At 34.8% G+C, this 23,169-nt stretch overlaps 3 protein-coding genes across 3 annotated transcripts; 1 reads left to right on the top strand and 2 right to left on the bottom strand.

Annotated features, from left to right (window-relative positions):
- Window positions 1–4,770: 4,770 nt before the first annotated feature.
- On the bottom strand, window positions 4,771–5,874 carry LOC133791372 (uncharacterized). The gene has a single exon (XM_062229301.1). It carries the CDS (start codon window positions 5,872–5,874, stop codon window positions 4,771–4,773), a length of 1,104 nt encoding a protein of 367 aa, XP_062085285.1.
- Window positions 5,875–7,660: 1,786 nt separating this feature from the next.
- LOC133790663 (plasmodesmata-located protein 3-like) lies at window positions 7,661–9,076 on the top strand. Its single transcript, XM_062228372.1, has 2 exons — window positions 7,661–8,500; window positions 8,600–9,076. The coding sequence occupies exons 1-2, from the start codon at window positions 7,732–7,734 to the stop codon at window positions 8,749–8,751; spliced, it is 921 nt and encodes a 306-aa protein (XP_062084356.1). The 5' UTR covers window positions 7,661–7,731; the 3' UTR covers window positions 8,752–9,076.
- A 137-nt stretch (window positions 9,077–9,213) lies between these two features.
- On the bottom strand, window positions 9,214–11,533 carry LOC133790662 (polygalacturonase At1g48100-like). The gene is made up of 6 exons (XM_062228371.1): window positions 10,956–11,533; window positions 10,675–10,842; window positions 10,461–10,505; window positions 10,158–10,365; window positions 9,978–10,059; window positions 9,214–9,876 (listed from the first exon to the last, which is right to left on the bottom strand). The coding sequence occupies exons 1-6, from the start codon at window positions 11,358–11,360 to the stop codon at window positions 9,375–9,377; spliced, it is 1,410 nt and encodes a 469-aa protein (XP_062084355.1). The 5' UTR covers window positions 11,361–11,533; the 3' UTR covers window positions 9,214–9,374.
- Between the last annotated feature and the right edge of the window lie 11,636 nt (window positions 11,534–23,169).

Here is a 23,169-nt window from a genome sequence, read left to right on the forward strand (position 1 = left end):
GGCGACTTTTTTCTGGTACGCAGCTACTCGGAGTTGGGCTTGCTCACGTTTCTCATCAATCAAGTCGAGGGATTCCATTAATAGTTGGCTATTCGAGCCTTGGTCGTACGTTATTCTGCGATGCAAAGGCGGATCTAACTCAACAAGCAACATAGCCTCATATCCATAAGCCAAAGAGAATGGAGTATGACCCGTTGCTGTTCGGTGGGAAGTTCTGTATGACCAAAGTACTTCAGGCAATTGTTCTGGCCATGCCCCCTTAGCTTCTTCTAGTATTTTCTTCAGTGTATCCTTCAACGTTTTGTTGACTGCTTCAACTTGTCCATTTGCTTGGGGATGAGCGACTGAAGAAAAGCTCTTGATAATGCCATGCCGTTCGCAAAAATTCGTGAATAAATCACTATCGAACTGTGTGTCGTTATCCGAGACGATCTTCCTTGGCAATCCATAGCGACAAATGATGTTTTTGATCACAAAATCCAGGACCTTCTTGGTCGTTATGGTTGCGAGTGGCTCGGCTTTGGCCCATTTAGTGATATAGTCGACGACAACCACGACATACTTGACGCCGCCCTTCCCTATGGGCAAAGATCCAATCAAATCTATGCCCCAAACTGCAAGCGGCCACAGACTTTGCATCTGTTTAAGCTCATTAGGGGCTGCTCGCGGGATTTTAGAGAACCTCTAGCACTTGTTGCACCTCCGTACAAAATCTATCGAATCTTCATTCATCGTGAGCCAAAAGTATCCTTGCCTCAGCATCTTTTTTGACAAGCTTTGCCCCCCAGCGTGGTCTCCACAAAAGCCTTCGTGTACCTCTTTCATCAACTCTTTGGCCTTCTCTTTTGAAATACACCTGAGAAGTGGCATTGAATATCCCCTTCGGTACAAGATTCCATCGACCAGGATATACCTAGCAGCCTGTCGCTGAAGGGTCCTGGCTTTGTTTCTGTCTGTTGGTAATACGCCTTGCGTTAGATACTCTATATATGGTTTCATCCATGCATCCGTCATCTGGATCACCATAGCGGTCTCCTCTACTTGGATGCTTGCCATTGTTAGCCACTCAATCGGCACTATATTCAGAGTATCAGTATCCTTCGCACTTGCTAATTTGGCCAAAGCATCAGCATTGGAATTTTAGTCGCGAGGTACTTGCTGGAGATTGTATTTGTCGAACTGAGCCAATAGATCTTTTGTTTTGTTCAGATAGGTAACCATCTTTAAACCTCGCGCCTGGTATTCTCCCATGACTTGATTCACCACCAGTTGAGAATCACAGTAGATGTCAAGCACTTTTATATTCATGTCCCTGGCTAACCGCAATCCAGCGAGTAGTGCTTCATACTCGTCCTCATTGTTAGAAGCAGTGAAGTCAAACCTGATTGCGCGGTGAAATCGATGCCCCTCCGGCATTATCAATATCACTCCTGCCCTAGCGTGGCACTCGTTAGAAGAACCATCTGTAAATAATTTCCACTTGGGAGCTTGGTTTTGACATTCAGGCTCATTAGGCTCTTTAATCTACTCGCCATCCGTAAGTTTAGTGAATTCTGCAATGAAGTCAGCCAGGGCTTGTCCTTTTATCACTGCTCGCGGCCAGTAAGATATATCGAACTGCCCAAGTTCGACTGCCCATTTTAACAATCTACCTGCAGCCTCTGGTTTTTGCAGGACTTGTCGTGGAGGCTGGTTGGTCAAAACTGTAATTGGATGAGCTTGAAAGTAAGGCCGTAGCTTCCTGGAGGCCAAAACTAGGCAATAGGCTAGCTTCTCGATGGGCGGGTACCGCTGTTCTGCTCCAATTAGCCTTTTTCTTACATAGTAAACAGCATTCTGCACGCCTTCTTCCTCCCTTACTAAAACGGCACTAGCAGCATATTCCGTGATCGCCAAGTAGATTAACAAAGTTTCTTTATCGACCGACTTTGACAGGATGGGTGGTTGCGCTATATGAGTTTTTAGTGCTTGAAAAGCCTGTTCGTATTCCTCCGTCCATTCAAACTTTTTATTGCCTCTAATTAGATTAAAGAATGGGACGCACTTATCTGTTGACTTTGAAATGAATCTACTAAGAGTAGCAATTCTTCCGGTCAAGCTTTGAACATCCTTAATCTTTGCTGGCGATTTCATGTCGATCAGGGCTTAATTTTCTCGGGATTGGCTTCAATTCCTCTTGAGTTAACTATAAATCCCAAGAACCTCCCTGATCCTACACCAAAAGAGCATTTAAGGGGATTTAGCTTCATCTGATATTTGTTCAAGACGTTGAAGCACTCCTGCAAATCCTTTACACGCCTTTCTGCTTTCTTTGACTTGACCAGCATGTCGTCAACGTAGACCTCCATGTTTGTGCCGATCAATTCTTTAAACATGTGGTTGACGAGTTGCTGGTAAGTCGCACCAGCGTTTTTCAAACCGAAGGGCATCACTTTGTAACAGTAGAGCCCTGTATCAGTCCGAAAGCTAGTGCGATCCTCATCAGGGGGATGCATACTAATCTGATTATAACCGGAGTACACATCCATGAAAGTGAGGATCTCATGTCCTACAGTGGCATCGACCAGCTGGTCGATTCTTGGGAATGGGAAACAATCTTTGGGGCAGGCTTTATTTAAGTCTGTAAAATCCACGCACGTATGCCACTTGCCATTTGGCTTGGGAACTAGCACAGTATTAGAGACCCACGATGGATAAAACGCCACCCTGATGAACCCATTCTCCTTCAGCTTCTCGACTTCTTCTTTTAAGACTTTTGATCTATCTTTGTCGAGCAGCCTTCTTTTTTGTTGCACTGGTGGAAAACTCTTGTCGATGTTTAGGACATGGCTGATGACTGCAGGATCATCCCGACCATGTCTTTGTGCGACCAGGCAAAGACTTCCTGGTTCCTCTTTAAAAATTCCACCAGTGTTCGTTTTGTTGTTGTCTCTAAGTTTTTACCGACTTTCACAACCCTGGTCGGATTTTCTTCATCGAGTTGGACCTCTTCAAGGTCCTCGATGGGTCCAACTTCTTCCTCAAAACCCCCAAAGCGAAGATCTAAATCCCTATCCTCACTTTGGGCAACGCCCTATTTGGTGACATTATCACCCGAGTGGGCCTGAGCATCAGTTACCATTTGCAACTCTATCCTGCGAACATCTCTCGATACACGTGTCCCCTTGACTCGGTCTAGGGCACATGTCGCGACATGCCCTTAAGGGCCACGACGTGCCACCGAGACAGAGCCCCCACCTAGGCCCTAGGGTTTGCATGGGGCGCGACACGACCCTGCGAACCCAACCATCCTTATTTTCCTCAGCCCAAAACTCACCAAAAATCAATACCAAATCTTCCCAAACATTACACCTCAATACCAGCACAACATTAGCACTAATCCAGCAGCAAAACCCAAGCTCTAACACACTCAAAACACTACCAAAAACTCAATCTACAGCCTTGAACTTTCAAGTTCAAGAACAACTAAAACCAAAACGAAAATATATTTAAAAACAGGTTTACAATCCATACCTCAAATGTGAATTGAAGCCTCTTAGCTGCAGCAGTTAAATGTTAAACCTCAAGCTTTAAATCTTAAGAATTCCTCTAGCCTTGCCCCAAAATCAAGCCAAGAGAGAGAAATGGAAATAATGATCGAGAGAGAGTGAACATCTGAGAATTCTGAGTGTTTCATTCCACCAAGTTCTGAGTATATCCTCCCTTAGGCTAGGAAATGTCAATTATGCCCCTTAGTCAAACCTAGGTCCTCTAATGCCCTCAAGGGCATAGTGGTCATTTGTCTCACACTCCACTAATCACAATTAATGCCTTACAATTCTCGTTACTTCCAATATCCTCAAATAATTACAAAATAATTTCCCATTACCTGCTCAATCCCGGTAATGTACTAAGTACCAATTCACCCCTAGGCTCACCTCGAGCCCGACATTTGACCCCGTTATGACTAAACCACTAACTTGCTCCCTAAGATCGCCTCGTGCCGAGTAATTCAAATATATCTACATAATAACGTAGTCTCAAACATATATCACATATATGCACAAATATACAAATATGTCATCAACGACCAAAATTACGAAAATGTCATTCCAATAAGAAACAAATCTACATGCATGCAAATACAATCATATAATAATATAACTCACATAATCATGCATATAATCACATATTGACACAATTAACCAATTATTGCCCTCCTGACCCCCTAACCAAGGCACTATGCCACATTAGGAATTTGGACGTTACAGTGCCCAAAAATATATATCACACTAAAATAAAATAAATTAAATCTCTCTACAATTTCTTTCCATACCTTGATAATTAATATTAACCAGCATTATATTGTACTACTTATTTTATTCACCACATCTTAGTGATCTCACAATTAAAAAATTTGCTAAGGAGCAATGATGTCAATACCATATGACATGGTAAATTATTATTAGTAAATTTAATAGCAGGTCTCATATATTATAATTTAATAATAAAAAATATTATTAAATATCTCTAAACAACTATAGAAATTCACCTGTTGGATTCACTAGATATCGAATAACAAGTCTAAATTATAATAATTATAATTCACTAACTTTTTTAAAAAGTTAATGTAATAACGAGCCAAAAGTCTCCATATTCTACCACTACGTACTACATTGCATGCATGCATAATATATTGAGTTGAATTAGTATCATGATCAAATGTTTTATATACATATGATATTAAAAACAAAAAAAACTCTATAGCAAACATAATTAATTAAATTAAAGCTATACATATGGATCGTCGTATGAAAATTCAGATAGGCTAAGGTGAGTTTTGTCCCCATTATTATCAAACTTCTTACTATTCCTACGGCTACCGCCACCACAAGATATCGAGAACTCGCACCCATAAGCCGTCCCGAAACACGAGAACAACCCGCCACCCGACCCGGCCCGTCTGTGCTCAGACCTCTTCGCCGGCTCAGTGTTGTTCCTCCGATGACTCGACCGCCCGTAGTTTATATTCACCTGCTGCCTCCTCTCGTAAATCGGATGAATCTCCGATCGCCACCTCTCGATCTTCGTCTTTAGCCCTTCCACACTATCATCCTCAATCCAGTTATTCAACACGATCGAGCCTCTCGGCGCCGTCTGATCATCCTCCGTCATCGTCGTCGCCGTCGGCGCTCCTCTCGGATACAATCCCATCGCTATCGCTGCCGCCACCACCGACGGCGACGGTCCCACGTCCGAACACATCGAACCCTTTTTCTCCCCCGCCGGAGCTCCGCTCATTATCGACCGCTCGCTTTTCGAGTGCCGTAACTGATTTTTCGGCGCCGCCGTTGAGCTTTTCGCGAACTGGTTTTTATTGTTGTTGTTGTTGTTGCAGCGAGTTTTCGGGTCGGGTAACAGATCCGATTGCGCGACGGAGCTGAGATCGAAGCTTCGCCTGGTTCCTTCCAATAGAGACACTCCGACGTTGAGAACCCCCTGAGGCCGACCCGACGGCCGGAGTACCTGGAGAGTCACGAACTGCATCTTGGAATGTGAGGCGATGGACGAAGGAGGGAAGAGACTTCTGATGGGAACGACGACGCTTCCGACGAGCGTGTCGACGCCACGCGACGAGGTGGAGTAGATCTCGACGGTGAGAGAGGCGGCGGCGTCGTTGAGGATGAGAGAGTCGTAGTCGATCCGGAAGACGAGCTTCTCGTTCCATGAAGGGTTAGAATGTCCGATCGAGTCGACCCGGGTTCTCACTTTCCGGTCGAGTTGAACCCATGCAACGACGAATGTCTTCATGAACTTGGCCACCGGAGCTAACTCATTTGCCGATATGATATTCACCTCTAGGATCTGTGCGGATGCCACGTGTCCTCCGGGCATATCTCCAGCATAAATATATGTTTTTTTTTTGTACCTAATATTATTATGAGTATTTTCGTTTTGGTTTTTGAGAGTTTGAATAGAGAAAATTAGAGATCTTTTCGAGAGGTGATTAGAGAGTTAATTATTTAAGGTTGTGAGAGGTTAGTTAATTTTAAGGAAAGTTAGTTAGTCATGAAGCTTTTAGAGCCGTACGTAATTTGTTATTACATGTTATTTGTTTATTTTGATTTGTTGAATAAATATATATAGTTACACAGTTAAAACATGGAAGTTAATTAACGTTATAAATTTGATTATTTTTGTTACAAGGCTGATAACCCTATCTGACGAGACATATAGATATGTATGTAACCAATTTGGTTCTTTAATTATAACACGTTTTCTAAGCCTTGACAGTTAAAACTGAATGATATAATTGTTGAGTTTTGTTTGGTTAAGTAAAACACGTTTTCTAATTAATTAGCCATATTAAAAGTTAAAATCAAAACTAAATTAGAGGTATATCAGAGTGGCAATTCGTTTTAACTACTGTATATATCACTAATAATAACTACACATTAATGTTTGACTTTACATTTTTTGTTGGGGTAAAAAAGTTAAAAGCTCAAGATATTGATAAGGACAGACAAAAGTTGTAATAAGGAGAACTATTTATATTTTTCTATTTTTTAAAAAAGAAAACTTGGATAATATATTTTTTTTCTTTTCAATTCTGGGATTTAAAAAAAAAACAAAAATTGAGAGAGAGAGGCCTAGTGAAGTGACGGAGGGACAATTTCTTTTATTTTATTGAAAATATGAATTTTGAGTAGTTTGTAAACAAATTTAAAATATGTGAGTTATTTAAAAGAAAATACAAAATTTATAAATTTGTCGTGATGTAATATGATCATTAATGGAATGTTTACAGTAAAATAGCATCATTATCTCTTTAATATTACATATTACTAAATATATCATTTAATAAATTATTATTTTATTTTAAATATTTAAATATTATATTATATTATATGTATATTAGTTTTGTTTAATTAGTTTTTATTTTAAAATTATTTTAATTTTTTTCTTTTTTTATAAATTATTAATAATATACTATACCACAAAATATATATACTGAGTTGAAAAATAATATATCATCAAAACTTACCGAATTATTATTAAAAAATGTATATACTATACTAACAAAATTATATACTACCATTAAAGTATATATAGCATGATACAAAATTATATACTACTATTATGTGCAATAAAATAAAAACTAAATATCACCAAAAAAAATTATATACTATACCACAAAAAACATATACACTAATTGGAAAATAATATACCAACAACCTATAAAAAACTTAAAAAATCAATATAACTTTAAAATAAAAACTAATTAAACAAAACTAATATACATATACCACTATATTAAAGTCATACAGTCCTAAATAAATAAATAAATTATAAAAATGACAATTTAGATAATCAACAATGTAAAATGATCATTTCTTTACAATTTTAAAAATAAAGAAATTAGCTTCTTGATGCCTTTATATTGAGTAATTTCCTATAATTTGTCTTCAGGGTTTCTTCTTAAAAAAAAGTTTTAAAAAAATTAAAGCTATAGTTGGCATATATATATATATATATATGTGTGTATATTTATATGGATATATTAATTACTTCAAAGTTAGATAGAGGTAGACTTGAAAAATAACTCCAAGCCTTAATTTTTCTAAGCAACCCAAAAAAGAGAAGAACTTACTCGAATAAAAGACCACTTTATATTGGTCGAAATATTAAACTTAAATGCTCAAAAACTTCAATCAATACGAACAAAGCACCCAATACTAGTATACTACAGGTATGGATCGTACATATGATTCAAAACCAATCATTTTTCAAATTATATTCTTCTTTCTAACACTTCATTCTTTCCCTTATGCAAACCCCATTTCAGATAATAACTTAGTATTCAAAACTTGTTCAAACCCAAAAACAAAAACCCTCACTACTTCTACATACCAATCTCAACCACAAGCCCTCTCATCCCTTTTCCAGGAGCTAGTCTCTCAATCCTCCAAGTCCAAGTTTTTCAAAACAACCCAATTAAGTGTCTTGGATGATCAAACAGCCGTTACTGGCCTCTTCCAATGCAGAGAAGATATCACTAATGAGGAGTGCCTGAGCTGTGTCAAAACTCTACCCAAAACAGCCACCAACATGTGCCATGCTGCGCCATCAGCCCGGGTTCAGCTTCGGCAGTGCTATATCCGTTATGAGCCAGAGGAGTTTGTGTTGGACATGCACTCCTCCACCCAAGACCAACTAGTACTGCTGCACAAGGCTTGTGGCCCGGAATCAAGCCATGTCGCGGGGTTTGAGGCGATGAGGGACGCTGCGCTCTTGGCTTTGGAAGATTCTGTTGTCGAAAAAGGCGGGTTTTGTAAGGCCAACTTTGAACTGGTGCAGGCAATGGCGCAGTGTGAGGGGGAAATGGAAGCTTGTGAGTGTGGTGTGTGTGTGAACAAGGCTGTTGAGATGGCTCAAGAGGAATGTGGTAAATCTGTTTCAGCTGAAATTTACTTGGACAAGTGCTTTCTGAGCTATTCTTATTATCCCCAAGGCATAACGGGTATGGTTGGTTCAAAAACACCTCTTTTTAGTCGTTAATTTATAAGTTTGATTAATCTATCACTTTTTTTATGAATGGAATTGCTCTGTTTTGAAACAGAGGATGGAGAAAACAGGGGAACCAATAACAGTAGTAACAACAGGAAAATAAGGGCCATTGTTGTTGGAGGAGCAGCTGCCTTGGGATTTGGCTTTATTTTTCTATTGTTCATCAAATCGCAAACAAAGAAAGATGATGATGATTTGATGTAGATTATTTAATCTTTTTTGGCACTATTTTGTTTTCCTTGAAAGAAATTGTTGTTGAGATTGGTGTAAAGCAGGTAGACTTAGGTAAGTTTAATCTACTGTATTTGACACAATTATACAAAATGATAATGTTGGCTATCAATTTTAAGAATCTTGTATTGGGGACAAAGGCTTGTAAAATCTCTATAGAAACAAAATTTTCAAAATAATGCCAAAACCAAGAAGGTGGTTATATTTTTACTTATTTATTCTAGAAGAATACCTTGCAGTGATGTCATTTTGACATACTTGGTCCCCTAGCTACTGTAAATTACATAACTTAGAATCTATTGTCTTGCCCATTACTTGAGTTGCCCATTACTTGAGTGTCACTTTCATATCCCCATATGATCATTTTTGGACACATCTCTAGAGTTTAGTCCTGCAATTATTATGGTGGAAGAAAAGGAAAAAAACAAGAAGGAAAACAACAAAATACAGTGGCTTCTCTTCAAGATTTTGAGGATATACAAATACAAGTACACACCAACACAACATCAAGCTATTTTACTATAACTAAGTAATGACATATTTAAACTTCTAATTCACTAACACAACTATAGAAACAGGCTATTTTGTATCTATGGTCAACACTGGCCAACATCCCTATCCTGCATACCTAGTGGAGTTCCATCCAAGAGACAAAATGCTGGTGGTATAGAAAGTGTCTGCATAATTCCATAAGCATTCCAGCAGATTGGGTTTGACATAAACTCTCCTTTGGCTGGAAAAAGTTCTATTTCTGAAAGAGTCAGATTTGTGCAAGGAATTGAGTCACTGCAAGAAAAGTGTATGGCAGGGCTTCTTATGTCATAAGTTCCTTTTATGTTTGAGTAAACAATGTCTGAAACTTGTACTGCAGAAGTTTGGTTGAGGCAGCTCTTGGTGGAACAATAGTACTGGTCTACAATAATCGGATTTCGAACTGTGTCCATGCGAATGTTGATGAATTTTACTCCAGAAACTGTCCCTGATCCCCCTTGCCATGTTTTGATTCGAACTCCATTGTCCGAGTGCTTGATGATCGAATCGCTCACTGTAATGTTCGAAACACAGGCTCTCGAATTGCGCATGCCCAGGCTACCAATGCTGCAGAGAAAGAATGAAAGAAAAAACATTGTTTGAGTTGAAAAGTTTTGTAGCAAATACTCTGCTGCTACTAACTCTGTTTTGAAATATGGGAATGTTACCTAATTCCATGACTTGGGCCACAAGTAAGGTTTTTTATGTCTACATTGTAACAACCAGCTCCAATTGATACACAGTCATCTCCTATGGAAAAACAAAATAAATAATGAGCACTTTGAGAGTGAAATATGGAGAAGAAGAAGAAGAGAAAAAATGACTTAGTGAGAGCTTGAAGTAATTACCATTGGATATGAGTGAATTGTGTATTCTCACATTGTTAGTGTTCTCTATATGAATTCCATCAGTGTTGGGACTCAGAGAAGGTGATTTTATCGAAAGCGATTCCACATGGACGTTTTGGCAACCGTCGAATCGAAAATGGAACTGAGGACTGTTCTTGACTTTTAGTCCTTCTACTGTCAAATTGGAGCTCATGAAGAACCTTATAGCCTGCAAAAGAAAGATAATAAGCACCATTAGTACAGTAGTAGATAGTACATAAGTTTAGTGAATGTTAACCCTTCTTTCTCTTTTTGGTGACTTACAACTGGGCTATCACAAGGACCAGGTGCTGTACCTCCATGGACTCCCTGTTCCATTGGTATTATGATAATAATGTCAGTTCATAAGTTTCGATTTAGAGTAATTGGTAAAAATATCACTTCTTTTGATTATTTTTTGCAAAATGGCATCCAAACAAGATGTATAGAATTATCCAAACACTGAAAAAAGTGATGTTAGAGTAAAAATTAAACTCACCTTGTGAGGCTTGCAAGGAAGATCCCACCATTTCTGTCCTCTCCCATCTATAAGACCACCACCCAACAGTGCCATTCCATTGACTCTATAGAAAACCAGCCATTGTCTCTTTGATTTGTTTCTTGGCCAGGAATCAGGCCCATCTGGTGGCATCAGTGTCCCCTCAACCTTTTTTCAAAAGCCAAACCAAAAAAAGTTGGAAGTGTTATTCTTTTTGTTTTATATATACAAAAGAAAAATACTAATAAAATGAATGTAACATGAACTTTACTATTATTTACCTTAAAAGTGAGATTTGATGATTTACAAGGCCCTGTGAATATTGTAGATTGTATCATGAAACTATGGCTTCTAGGAACAAGAACAACAATGGTTTCTTCTTCTTCTTCTTGTTCAGCCTCGCAAGCTGTGTCCCAAGCCATCTTAAATGCTTGAGTATCATCACTAACACCATCCCCAACAGCACCAAAAGACAGTACATTGAAAACAGTAGCGACTTTATTTTTAGTAGAATCTGCATTGTAACTTGGGCTAACAGCAGCCTCAGGTGCAAGGGAAGGTGGCAGTGAAATTCTAGATACTGCTAGCAAATGGTGAGGTTTAGTATTATAACTAAGTAGCCTACCATGTATTGGAATGAAAAAAAGAAAGAAAACCCAAATGAGAACCAAAGAAAATGATACCATTTTTCTTCTTCTTGTTTGAAATGAGAGACCAAATGAAATGCAAAATGTTAGGCTACTTATAGAAACAAAGCTTCTCTAGACAAGACTAGATTAGAGTGTAGGATTTAGTTCACCACGCTTTGGATATTGAAAGAATTTGATTTGAAACTTGTGACACAAAATTGTCACCTTTCATTAGCTATAGAGCAAATAGGGTTTATATAGACACTATAGAGCAAGGCACCCACGTCCTTGGGAAGTAAATACATACATAACAAGTAGGAGACTTTTGTTAAGTTATTTTTTTTTATGTGACCACTTTAACCACTAAAACAAGTTGCAAAAATATTAGAGAATCAGTTAGTGAAGTCTCTTATTTAATTTTATTTTTAGAAAAAGAAGACTTGGATTTACTAGTGGAAACAAACTTTATAAAGGTCGGTCCACGCCTGGCATTATTATCATAATGGAGTGAAAACCGACCATTCCCATTTCAAGTTTGGCTTTCTTTTTCTTTCTTTCATTATATATTTTCTTTTAAATATGTTCAGCAATGTATATGGACAGTATAAGTATTGGTGTATAAGATATGCGGTAGTATTTGATTCAACTTCTCCATGTTCAAGCCCATTAGTTTCACTTTGAAAGTTTGGAACTTTTTAACTTATCCCAATTTTGTAGTATTGGCCAATCCATCATCACAGCCCCATTTTAGAGTCTCGTAGAAAATCCCACTTCAGTTTTCTTTAGTGGAAAGCCAACACTTGGTGTGCAGCACAAAATTTCTCCACCAATTCCTTCTAGTCGAGCCTCTCTGCCTGTCATTATACCCCGTGAAGTAGAAATAATTACAATCCCCATTACGTCTAAAATTCTAAGGATTCGTTGATAGTTAGAATAGATTCGTAGACCAGGTCGACTGATACGTTTTAAATTTAAAACAATTCTAGATGGCCCTTTCCTATTCCTTTAATGTTGTAGGGTTAAAATCAAAAAGTATTTGTTGTTCTCCTGATGTTTCCTCATATTTTCAATAAAACCTTCTCGTAAAAAGATTTTAACAATATTTTCAGTGATATTAGTATATGGTATTCGAACTACAAAATAGCTCAAAAGGAATATCTCGGAGCATCTCTTATGGAGTGCAAAAAATGTGGTGTATTGTTATATTTAACACATTTTAGCAAAACTATCACTCTAATAATATTCTAAATAGTGTGTCAAATTTGGCACAATAATTAATATAACTTTTTATTTACTATATTGACACTAATTTATTAATTAACAATTAATTACTATTTTTTTTTACAATAAAACTGAAAAGAATTTTTTTTGTATATTATTAATAAATATTAAACGAATTGTTGATTTTTTTTCTTTAGTTAATTTGCATCTTCTGCATTAGAGCATAATTACAAATATTGAGCAAAATATAACATTGACTCATTTTTTCTGGCAATTTTGGTACAAAATTTACATCTTGCATTGGAGATGATCTCATTAAATAGTTTTTTTTATTCCCTATGATGTGTATCCTATTAGGCTATTAGTAAGTTATAGTAATCAAGTACTATAATACATTTATAGATCCAAGTTGGGATTAAATTATGGTATGAGTTTACTCCACTTTTGGATAATATTCCTTAATCATTGATATGTTACCTATAATCAATATAAAATCAACATTTTTAGTTTATGAGACTAACTTGTTTAAGGAGCTCAACCTACTTGGTTACCAATCACACTTGCTTGGTGGTAGGTACTATTGATTTGAGGTCTTCTCTCTTTACATGGACTACAGACACGTGTCATATGCCCACTAGTTTTTCAAAGAAATCAATAAATAAATAAAAAGTAGTTCATTTTGAATGGTTTTATGAATCATCAAATTTCAATGTTGAAGTGGGATATTGGGAAAGTTTTGTAGTGAAGCAAATAGGGGTGGATAATGTTGTTGGATTAAAAAAATGCAAAAATGTCACATGCTTTGGTAAATTAAATAATTTGGATACCAACTTTTGAAGTGTACTATATGTGGCAAAGACAAGGATTTGTGGTAGATAAAGATAACATCACATATGATTAACTTTACAACATCTATAATTATATATCATTTCAAATTTTATACATATAATAGGACTATGAAAAAGATTCTATGCAAATCTCAAAATTACATGATATTATTTTGTAACTTTGTACAAAAATTCACACGATAACCATATTAAAAAAAAAACTTTATCAAGAAAGTATCCAAATTGAATATTACTTCTTTCTCTGAAACCCAATCTTTTGTACATAATATACAATAGTAGCCATCCCTATAGGGCAGAAGCCCACCAACCACAAATTATGTCCTCTCCTTTTTATGTATTTATTTATTTATTTAAAACAAATTTTTTGGTGATTTCGTCATAAGCTTTTATGAAGAATCATTTTGGAATAAATGGATCGAGGTTCCTCATTGTACTTGGGTTTCTCATTGTACTTGTTGATATCATTACTAATATTAAGTTTCGATAATAATAATTAATTAGTACTTGTCTTTTGTCCAAAAAAAATAAAAAATTAATTAGTACTAAAAACTTGTGGCACAGGGGGGTGAATATTATTATTTCTTTAAAGGGGTATTTTTTTAAATGAAACAAAAGCAATTAATTTTCACTTTATTACCATATTTGTAGTGTTTTTCGATGCTCAACAAATTATTAAATAAATATTTAATAATATTAATTTACGATTGGGAGTCGGTTCAATAATTTTCTTTCTAGCCGATAGAAATTAATTTTTAGTATAGAAAGTTGTATCTAATATCTATTAATGATATATTGATAAAAGTGATTAGTAGGACTATTAAATAAAATTAAAGTGCCAAAATTAACTTAGTAATAATAAAAAATATTTTTTTAAGGTATAAATTAAAATTTTAGATAAAACTTTAGGTAAAATAGGAGGCGCACATGAATCTTAAATATAAAAAATTTCAAAATTTGAATAAGTATAATATTACATCTGATTGAGTCTTTTTAAGTTAAATTAGCAATTCATAAATATTTGTTTTTGAATGGTGAATGCACATGAGTAAAAATATATTTGTATGTCATATGGATGAAAATTGCTACAAAGAAGGACATTCATAATTTACTGATACATTAAAATTTGAGGTTTTTTTTTCATATTTATACGATTATTATAAATAAATTGAGTGTGTGTAGCAGAATATTACAAATTTGAAAGTAAGATACTATTTAACATATAAATCAACATAAATATATAATTGGTCTATTCAATAAACATTAATAAGGTTTTTAATCAATTGACAAACAAAAATGAAAACTTAATAGGGATGTTTGCTAACACTTAAAAAAATAATTTTTTATTTAATTAATTAAAATTTTAAAAATTAAATATAAATAGTGTTTGATAACTCTATTTTTATTTATTATTTTTAAAAAAATTAATTAAAATTTATTAAATTTTGAAAATAAAAATTTTTCACTTTCAAAATTTTTAAACAGTTTTCGACTTTTCGTTTTTTTCTCTCATTCAAATAAACATCTTATTTTATATTGTTAAACAAAAAATAAAAATAAAAATTACCAAACACATTTATTATTTTTTATTTTTAAAAACAAAAAACAAAAATAGTAACCAAACTTATTTTTATTTTTTTAAAATAAAGAAACAAAAATAAAAATAACATTTCTATTTTTATGTTTAAAAAATTCAAAAATAAAATTTTTACCAAACACAACCAAGATACACCATAACTACTGAAATCAAACACTTAATAATTTATGTATGGTCAAGGCGAAAACGCCAAAATCAATTTGAAAAAAGAGACCATCTTCCTCTAACCACAACTTTTTTTCAAAAATAAAAACTAAAAATTTATTTTCCACTCTTTAAAATTTCAACTTGATTATGATCATTTCTTAAACCTAATTTTTGTTTGCATACACAATCAAATTCACTGTATCGTTCACACCCAAATTGATTTTATACATGCTAAGACTAATTTATGAATATGGATTCCATAAGCTCATTATCTAATCATTATTCACTAAATTAAGTACACACAATTAAATGATTAATAAGACTTAATAACCTTATAATGTAAGACTAAAGTGAGAGTTTAAATCCTCACATTTATTCCCCACAACAATACTAACATTCGTCTTCTTCTTTTTTTTCCAAAGATAGATCTCACTATTTCTCCATATTTGAACTATTGCAAGTAATTTTTTTTAAACGTAACTTGCAATTCTTTTGATTTATTTGTATACAAGCCAAGAAAAAAGATCACACACTTGTATTGTTTTAAAATTTATCCAATTTAGTCTCAACCTAAAACGGTGAATGATGTATGAGAAGCAAGATTCATAATAATAGTATAATAAAAACAAAATCACATATATATATAGAATTGTTAAGGAATACCAATAGCACAAAGAAGTAGCGTATCACTATTGGTGCAATTTAATATTGGGTCCCACATATTTGAATTTAATAAATATTATGTGATACCTTTAATCAACTATAAGGTGTTATCTCATGCGGTAGTGGACATCGTAAAATGCCAAATAACAATAATCATATGTATATAAGTGCATGCTATGTCAAAAGGAATAATGCAAAAATAGAAAAGAAAATGGAATAATGGCCAACAAATCTTTTAATCGATCAGTACACAGTCTACACTTACACTACCATGTAGTAGTGCTCTGCTCACCAATGCTAACATGGCAGAACGACAAGTCATTTAGTTGTGATGGTTTCAAAAACAAGCCAGCCAATGATTTGCAAATAATCATAGGGTTTATAGGATTACCAGAAACTGTGCCGCACTGGATCAACTCAACGTGATGAAGAATGACTCTTCACTCATCTCTCACACACATAACAGAATCAGATCACGCTTTGTCGCTTTCCCTATTCATTTGTCTATTATAGATAATTACAAAACTCCCCTCATCTTAATTTTATTACACAATTACCCATAAGTTATTAAGTCCTTAGGGGTGTTTGTTTTGAATAGTTGAGTTGTCTTAGAAAGTGTATAGGGACTTAGGATAGAGAGAATATTAAACTCTTGTGTACAAAAGAGTTCACTTTACCCTTAAAATACATGTGGGGCCTACACAAATTATTAACTTTACCCCTTAAAAAAAATTTGAATCAAACATAGAAAGGGTTTTAGATTCTCATTTCCACATTTATTTTATCCCATACCAAACACCCCATGTTAATTGTTTCTCGGCTAGATCCTCGATCTTTTCAAATTGTATCAATTAGGTTTTATAAGTCATTTTTTTACAGGTTAAATCTCAAACATTTCCAAATTATATCAGTTGTGTCTTAAAAAAAAGTAAATTAGTATTAAGATATTTGGAGTACCTAATTTATGTCCAAAAATAATTATAAAATTTTGGAAATTAAATTTTGCTCTTTTTTTTCATAGTCATTGAATGGTAATATCACCAATGGTAGATACAAAAATAGTGCTAAATTTAACACAAATAGTTAATAAATAATATATTTGATACAACTTTTACAATTGTGCTCTAATGCACATAAATGTAAAAGTGATGTAAAAAAAATCTATATTTAATGTAATAATAAATAAGATACCAAAAATAATAAGTAATGAAAAAAAAAGTAATAAAAAATAAACATTTAATGCCAACAATAAATAAGATATAAAAAAATCTAATAAAATAATAATAAATGGTAAAAAATAAATAAAAAAATGAATATTTATTGGTGATTTAAATTTGGATCATGTTATATTTTGATTCAAATTTGAATAAACTTTTAGCACATGCCAAATTTAGCACATCATTTAGCACACTATTGGATAAATTTTTATATTTTAATAGTGTGATATATTTTACCAATGCATCATAAATTTAATCTTAAAGGGATATTGGTTGCCGACCAAAAATCTTATTAAATAAGGATAAATTATTCTGGTTAATAATAAAAATGGTAAGTGGATTAAATGAGTTTTTTTTTTAATACAATATGAAATTGAACATCTGCCTTCTTTACACACACCCAACCACATGTGAAGTGGCTAAGTGGGTGAGACGAGTTAACGAGTAAAAATGGGTAATTTCTAATAAATGAATTTCAATAAAAAGAAAAATATGTTACTTAATTCTAAAAAAAATATAGCTATTGTGTTCTATTACACTACTTGATTAAATAAACCAAAAAAGGAGTTTAGATGTTACAAAAGTATTTGTAAAATATTTAGAGGAGTTACAAATCTGGTAATTTAAGGTTACAAAATTTGTAATTTAAGGTTACAAGATTTGTAAGATTTATAATTTAAGGTTACAAGATTTGTAACTTACGATCTTAATGTATATAGGAGTTACACATTACCTTTGAATTTGAAAGATTTGTAACTTATGGTGTTTATTTGTTATTCAACTTAATATACTATCTATAGTGTATAAATAATAAGAGTTATGATTTTAAAAAAATGATAATAATTATATTATATAAGATTTGGAATGTTTTGATATTTCAAAGTAGGGGTGGGCAACATATAAACTAATCTAATTACAAGAACCAATCCAATCCAATCCAATTACAAAAAATTAGATATCCAATTATAATTGGAATGTATTGAATTTTAATTAGATTGGATCGAATGGTGCTAATTCAATCCAATTACATATAACATATATTAAAAATTATTTAATTATTTATATTTCTTTTAATACATTATTGGCTAACTGTTGATTTTCCCCTATACACTTCTACACCTAATTAGATGAGAAAACACTAAAAACACACATATAATCTCCTTATTCTCTCTCATTTACAATACGACTTCAAACTTTTAGTTAGATTAAACTTATAAGATGGATAAATTTATGTAGTTTGTGTTAGGAAAATATGTAATTGCCTCAATGGAAATAGGTAAGATAATTACAACTCTAAACTAAATATTACAAATAAATATTATTGATTAAAAAGTGTTACAACTCTATGACAAAAATTACATGTAAATATGGAGAAAAAGATAGAAGATGATAGAAATAGAAGATACAACTCTAAGACAAAAAGATACAAATAAACTAGAAGTAGTAGAATGAAAGATATAGATGAGATTACAACTCTAAAACAAAATATACATATAAAAGAGTAAATATAGAATAATAGAAGAAATGAAATGAAATAGAATAAAAGAACAACAATAAGAACAATGAACTAAGAACTCTCACTCACATAACCAGAGTGAAGAGTGTTGGAGATCACCAACTTGAACAAGGTTTGAAACCTTTGTCCAAAAGCTTATTTCCCCCTAACTCAAGCACTAAGGGATCTCTCACAGATATTGGAAATGCTTTCTGGAATAATCAAGCCTCAAGGTGTTTCTAGCAAAGTGCTCTAATGGATAGAAATGTTTTGTCTTACAAGTGAGCATTATGCTCCTATTTATAGAGTTTTGAGACACCATTTGAATTTCAAATTCCACCAACCCCCATGGCTGTTACCAATGATTAATTGTATGTTTTATGGAATTAAAATAGAGATTTGGGAGTTACTTGGCTGTTGGAAACGTTCAAAATTGGATAAAAACTGAATTTGTATGAAGCTGTCAGCCAAGCGCCGCGGCCCTTGGTCATTTTCAGCAACCAATTTTTTAGTTTTTTCCAAAACGTTCCAATTTATTCCCACTTGATTTTGCAACTTCCATACACAATATGGGAGTTAAAATCACATCTCTATTAGCTATTTCTCATATGGCTTTAAGAAATTCATCTCAATATTGTGTAACAACAAATCTACACAATAATGGGTGATATTTAGGAGTTACAAATTTGTGATGAATTTGTAACACCAAATATGTTACATGTTTGGATATTTCACATATATCCAAATAATGTAACTCTCTATTATATGTTACAATATGTGACACTCTATGTCACATTTATTTAATCTAAAACATTATATTATAAAATAATATAATATTACATTATATTATAAAATAATATAACATTCACTCACTAGATTAAATAGTCATCTATTGTAACACTTATTTAATCAATTATTATATTTTAAAATATAACATATCCCCCACTTGATTAAATAAGAACTCTCTCTTATAAGAGTCATTGCATTTGTAACGCCTTGGCTACCCCAGAACAGTTACGGTGAACCGGAAATTTGACTCATTGCTTGAGTCCTTTGGTTAAAAACGTGTTCTAAGTGTTATTAGCAGGCTAAGGTGAAAAAAAAATAAAAAGGATAAGTTTTATTTGATACATAAAACTGTTCATGGGCCCACAAGAACATTTACAAGTTATTTACAACTCAAAAGGTCATTACTGTTCCAAAATTACAAACCCGCCAACCTAAGCGACAAAAATAAGGTAAACCCCCTAGTTCCTCTGAGAACTCCTTAGCCGTGGTGGTCATGCGGCCGCATATGTACACATCACCACCTAAGCTCTCCACTCAAGGCTGGGTGAGTTTTTCTTTCCCTTTACCTGCACCACATAGCACCCATGAGCCAAAGCCCAGCAAGAAAACACAGTGTTATATATAAACAATATCAAAGGATTATCATTATAATCACACAGAGCTCATAGCTTTCAAACAGATGAGTGAATATCACTTAAGGTTTTGGTAAACCATACTGAGTGACTGACAAGCAGGTCACTAATTCAAATGGAAGAGTGGTTGCTGGGTAAGCCACTAGCCTTCAACAAATGAGAGACTGATGGGTAAGTCTCTACTTTAACAAATGAGTGACTGGTGGGTAAGCCACACAAGCGCTTATAATATTCATCGAACTTGAGGTCGGTCCGGCATTAATGCTCTTTGAGTCATCCAATGCAGAAAGTCGATTAGATCTAATCTTTATTGGCTTGCGTGAAACATGCTAAGGCCGTCCTGACTAATGAGTCAGCGCTCTATGACCAGTGCCCAGTACCACTGCCGAACCTGACTAATAAGTCACAGCTTCACAGTTGATACTAGCACCTTTGCCAAATCTGACTAATGAGTCAGTACCATGCACAAGTGAGCAACATTTGCTAAGCATTCAATATTCAATCCATGTCCACATTTATTCAACCAACATGCCTCAAGAATAATCATGCATGTCACATATGGGGTGCAGTTTTCTTACCTCTGATTCGAGCTAGAAATAATATAAGAATGACCCTTGAGAACGATCAACCTTTAGATTCCTTAGCGGTTACCTAATCATAACCAATTAGAAACCATCAATAAAATGAATCAATGAATGGTTCACAATCTAAACTACACTCCCGGGTTCAATCCCTCACTCTCGGGACTCTCAAACTACTCAAAAGGAGCAAAGGAACCAACCCCCGAGCCTTAAAAACCATCCCAAGCCCTAAAAATAACTTCCCCTGAAACTGACCTAGCGCCTAGGCGCTGCCCACAAGCGCTGGGGCGCTGCCCCAGAAACAGAGAGGGCTGCTCTCTGCCCTGCATAGTGCTGGGGCGCTAGGACTAGCGTTGGGGCGCCAGCTTTAGACCAGCAGCTCCACTAGTTTCACTCCTTGCGATTCCTCTTGAAACCAACTTTCCAAACCAATCCCAAACCTTACCAAAACATCCAATTCAGCCCCTAATCCTCACCTACATCACTCCCTCATCAAAACCCAATCAATCTTACACAAAAACTCCCATTGATTCCAACTATCCTCATCAAAATCAAGAGCTGAAACTAACAACCAAAACAGAGCACACATGGAAACTAGTGGCTAAAATCTTACCTCAAGTTCAGGTTGTGGTGCTCTTCAATGGTGGAACACTCTCCCAAAGTTCCAAGGCCTACTTCCCAAGCTCAAATCCTCAACAAGATCACAAAAATTCACAAAGGAGATGAAGGAAGGAGAAGGTACGGGTAAGCTCCAAACTTGCTCTGTTTTCTCTTCAATTTTACAGCTTAACTCAGTATATATCTATCCTAGGGGTAAAAAGACCATTATACCCCTAGGTCAATTAAAGATTTCTAAAGGCTCCCAAGGGCAAATTTGACATTTCCAACCTATCTCGTTAATCATAATTAACGCTGTTCAATTCCCGCTATTCTCGATAATCCCAAACACCAATAATTCATATCCCGTTACCCTTTAACTCCTGGTAACGCTCAAATCATTAAAACTCCCCGAGACTCATCCCGAGCCTCGAGCTTAATCCCGTTATGACTAAACCGCTACTTATTATTCAAAGATCGTCTCATGCCAAATAGCTCGAACAAATCCACATTATAATGTGGCCTTAACAATATATCACCGACATGCATACAAAAATACAATTACGCCCTCAATGGGCCAAATTACCAAAATACCCTTGTCATGAATTGTGGACCCACATGCATGCATTTAACATCATATTATAATATAATTCACATATACATGCATTTTATCAATTAATGGCATAATTAAACAAGTATGGCCCTCCCGGCCTACTAAACCGCCACTAAACCACATCGGAGAATTCGGGACATTACAGCATTAGTGCATAAAGCAAAGTATTTTTCAACTTGAACTTTTACTATAGTGTAATTATCACAAAATTTGTCGAAAATTTGGTTGCATTAGGCATTGAACCATCTTTTCATGATAACAAATCGGTGATAACACACACACCTTTGCGATGTTCACTTGAGACCTCTATGTCTCGCTTTGCACCGTTAATGGCCATGTGCACTTTCCATTCATGAACGTTCTTGAGAATACTCCCAATTCTCATGAGAGGTGGCACCACCCCTAGGTTCATATAGATAGAATTCTTACAGTATTTTTTTACAAAAAATACTTGTCTTTACAAGACTGAATTCTATTAAAAAACCTTTTGGTTTTAACCCTCCACTTGGTAACACACAGGTACTCAATATCTCAGATGGGACTTGTTTTGAGTACAACTAATATTCACTTGATTGACTTGTTATTACCTATTGAACCTAAGACTAGTTGAATAACTAGTGTTAAGATAGGTTACCATCAATCGTGAATCTCTTTAGAGAGTTTAAGTCCCATCCCTCAAGATGATGCAGCCACTAAATCCCTCGTTAGTGGCTTAGTGAAAGGATCTGCCAGATTTTCACTTGTTCTCACATAGGATATTGAGATGACTCCTCTTTGAATCAATTATATTACATATCCATGTCTTAGACTAATGTGTCTAGACTTCCCATTATACACTCCGTTGTATGCTCTAGCCAATGTCGTTTGGCTATCACAATGTATCGATATAGTAGATACATTCTCTTTGATTAGGGGAATCTCTATCAACAGATCCATTAACCATTCGGCCTCTTTGCCGGTAACAGCTAGAGCTATGAACTCTGCTTCCATAGTGGAATGAGATATACATGTTTGTTTCTTGGAACCTCAAGAAATTGCACCTCCACCAAGTGTAAATACCCAACCATTCGTGGACAAGTTGTCCCCAAGATTGGATATCCAACTTGCATCTGTATATCCTTCTAATATCCAAGGAAATTTGGAGTAGTGAAGGCTTAGTCCTTTGGTTTTCTTGAGATAACCTAGGACTCTTCCAATTGCCTTCCAGTGATCCACACTTGGATTACTTGTAAACCTACTAAGTTTACTTACCGCAAATGCTATATCAGGTCTAGTACACTGGGCAGCGTACATTAGACTCCCTATAGCACTAGCGTACTCCAATTGAGCCACCGCTCTTCCTTCATTCTTCTCTAGTTTTACACTATGATCGAATGAAGTATTGGCATCTTTAACCTTGAGATGGTTAAATTTGTTCAATACTTTCTCAACGTAGTGGGCTTGCCCTAACGCAAAACCCACACTATGTT

The sequence above is a fragment of the Humulus lupulus genome, chromosome 7 (genome assembly GCF_963169125.1).
Source record: "Humulus lupulus chromosome 7, drHumLupu1.1, whole genome shotgun sequence".
Taxonomy (NCBI): domain Eukaryota; kingdom Viridiplantae; phylum Streptophyta; class Magnoliopsida; order Rosales; family Cannabaceae; genus Humulus; species Humulus lupulus.

Coding starts and splice junctions, on each gene's coding strand:
- LOC133790662 (XM_062228371.1), bottom strand. CDS start 11,360: ATGGTATCATTTTCTTTGGTTCTCATTTGGGTTTTCTTTCTTTTTTTC. Junction 10,506..10,674: donor TTCCTTGCAAGCCTCACAAG/GTGAGTTTAATT, acceptor CCAATGGAACAG/GGAGTCCATGGAGGTACAGC. Junction 10,060..10,157: donor CAATTCACTCATATCCAATG/GTAATTACTTCA, acceptor GTTTTTCCATAG/GAGATGACTGTGTATCAATT.
- LOC133790663 (XM_062228372.1), top strand. CDS start 7,732: ATGGATCGTACATATGATTCAAAACCAATCATTTTTCAAATTATATTC. Junction 8,501..8,599: donor TTATCCCCAAGGCATAACGG/GTATGGTTGGTT, acceptor GTTTTGAAACAG/AGGATGGAGAAAACAGGGGA.
- LOC133791372 (XM_062229301.1), bottom strand. CDS start 5,874: ATGCCCGGAGGACACGTGGCATCCGCACAGATCCTAGAGGTGAATATC.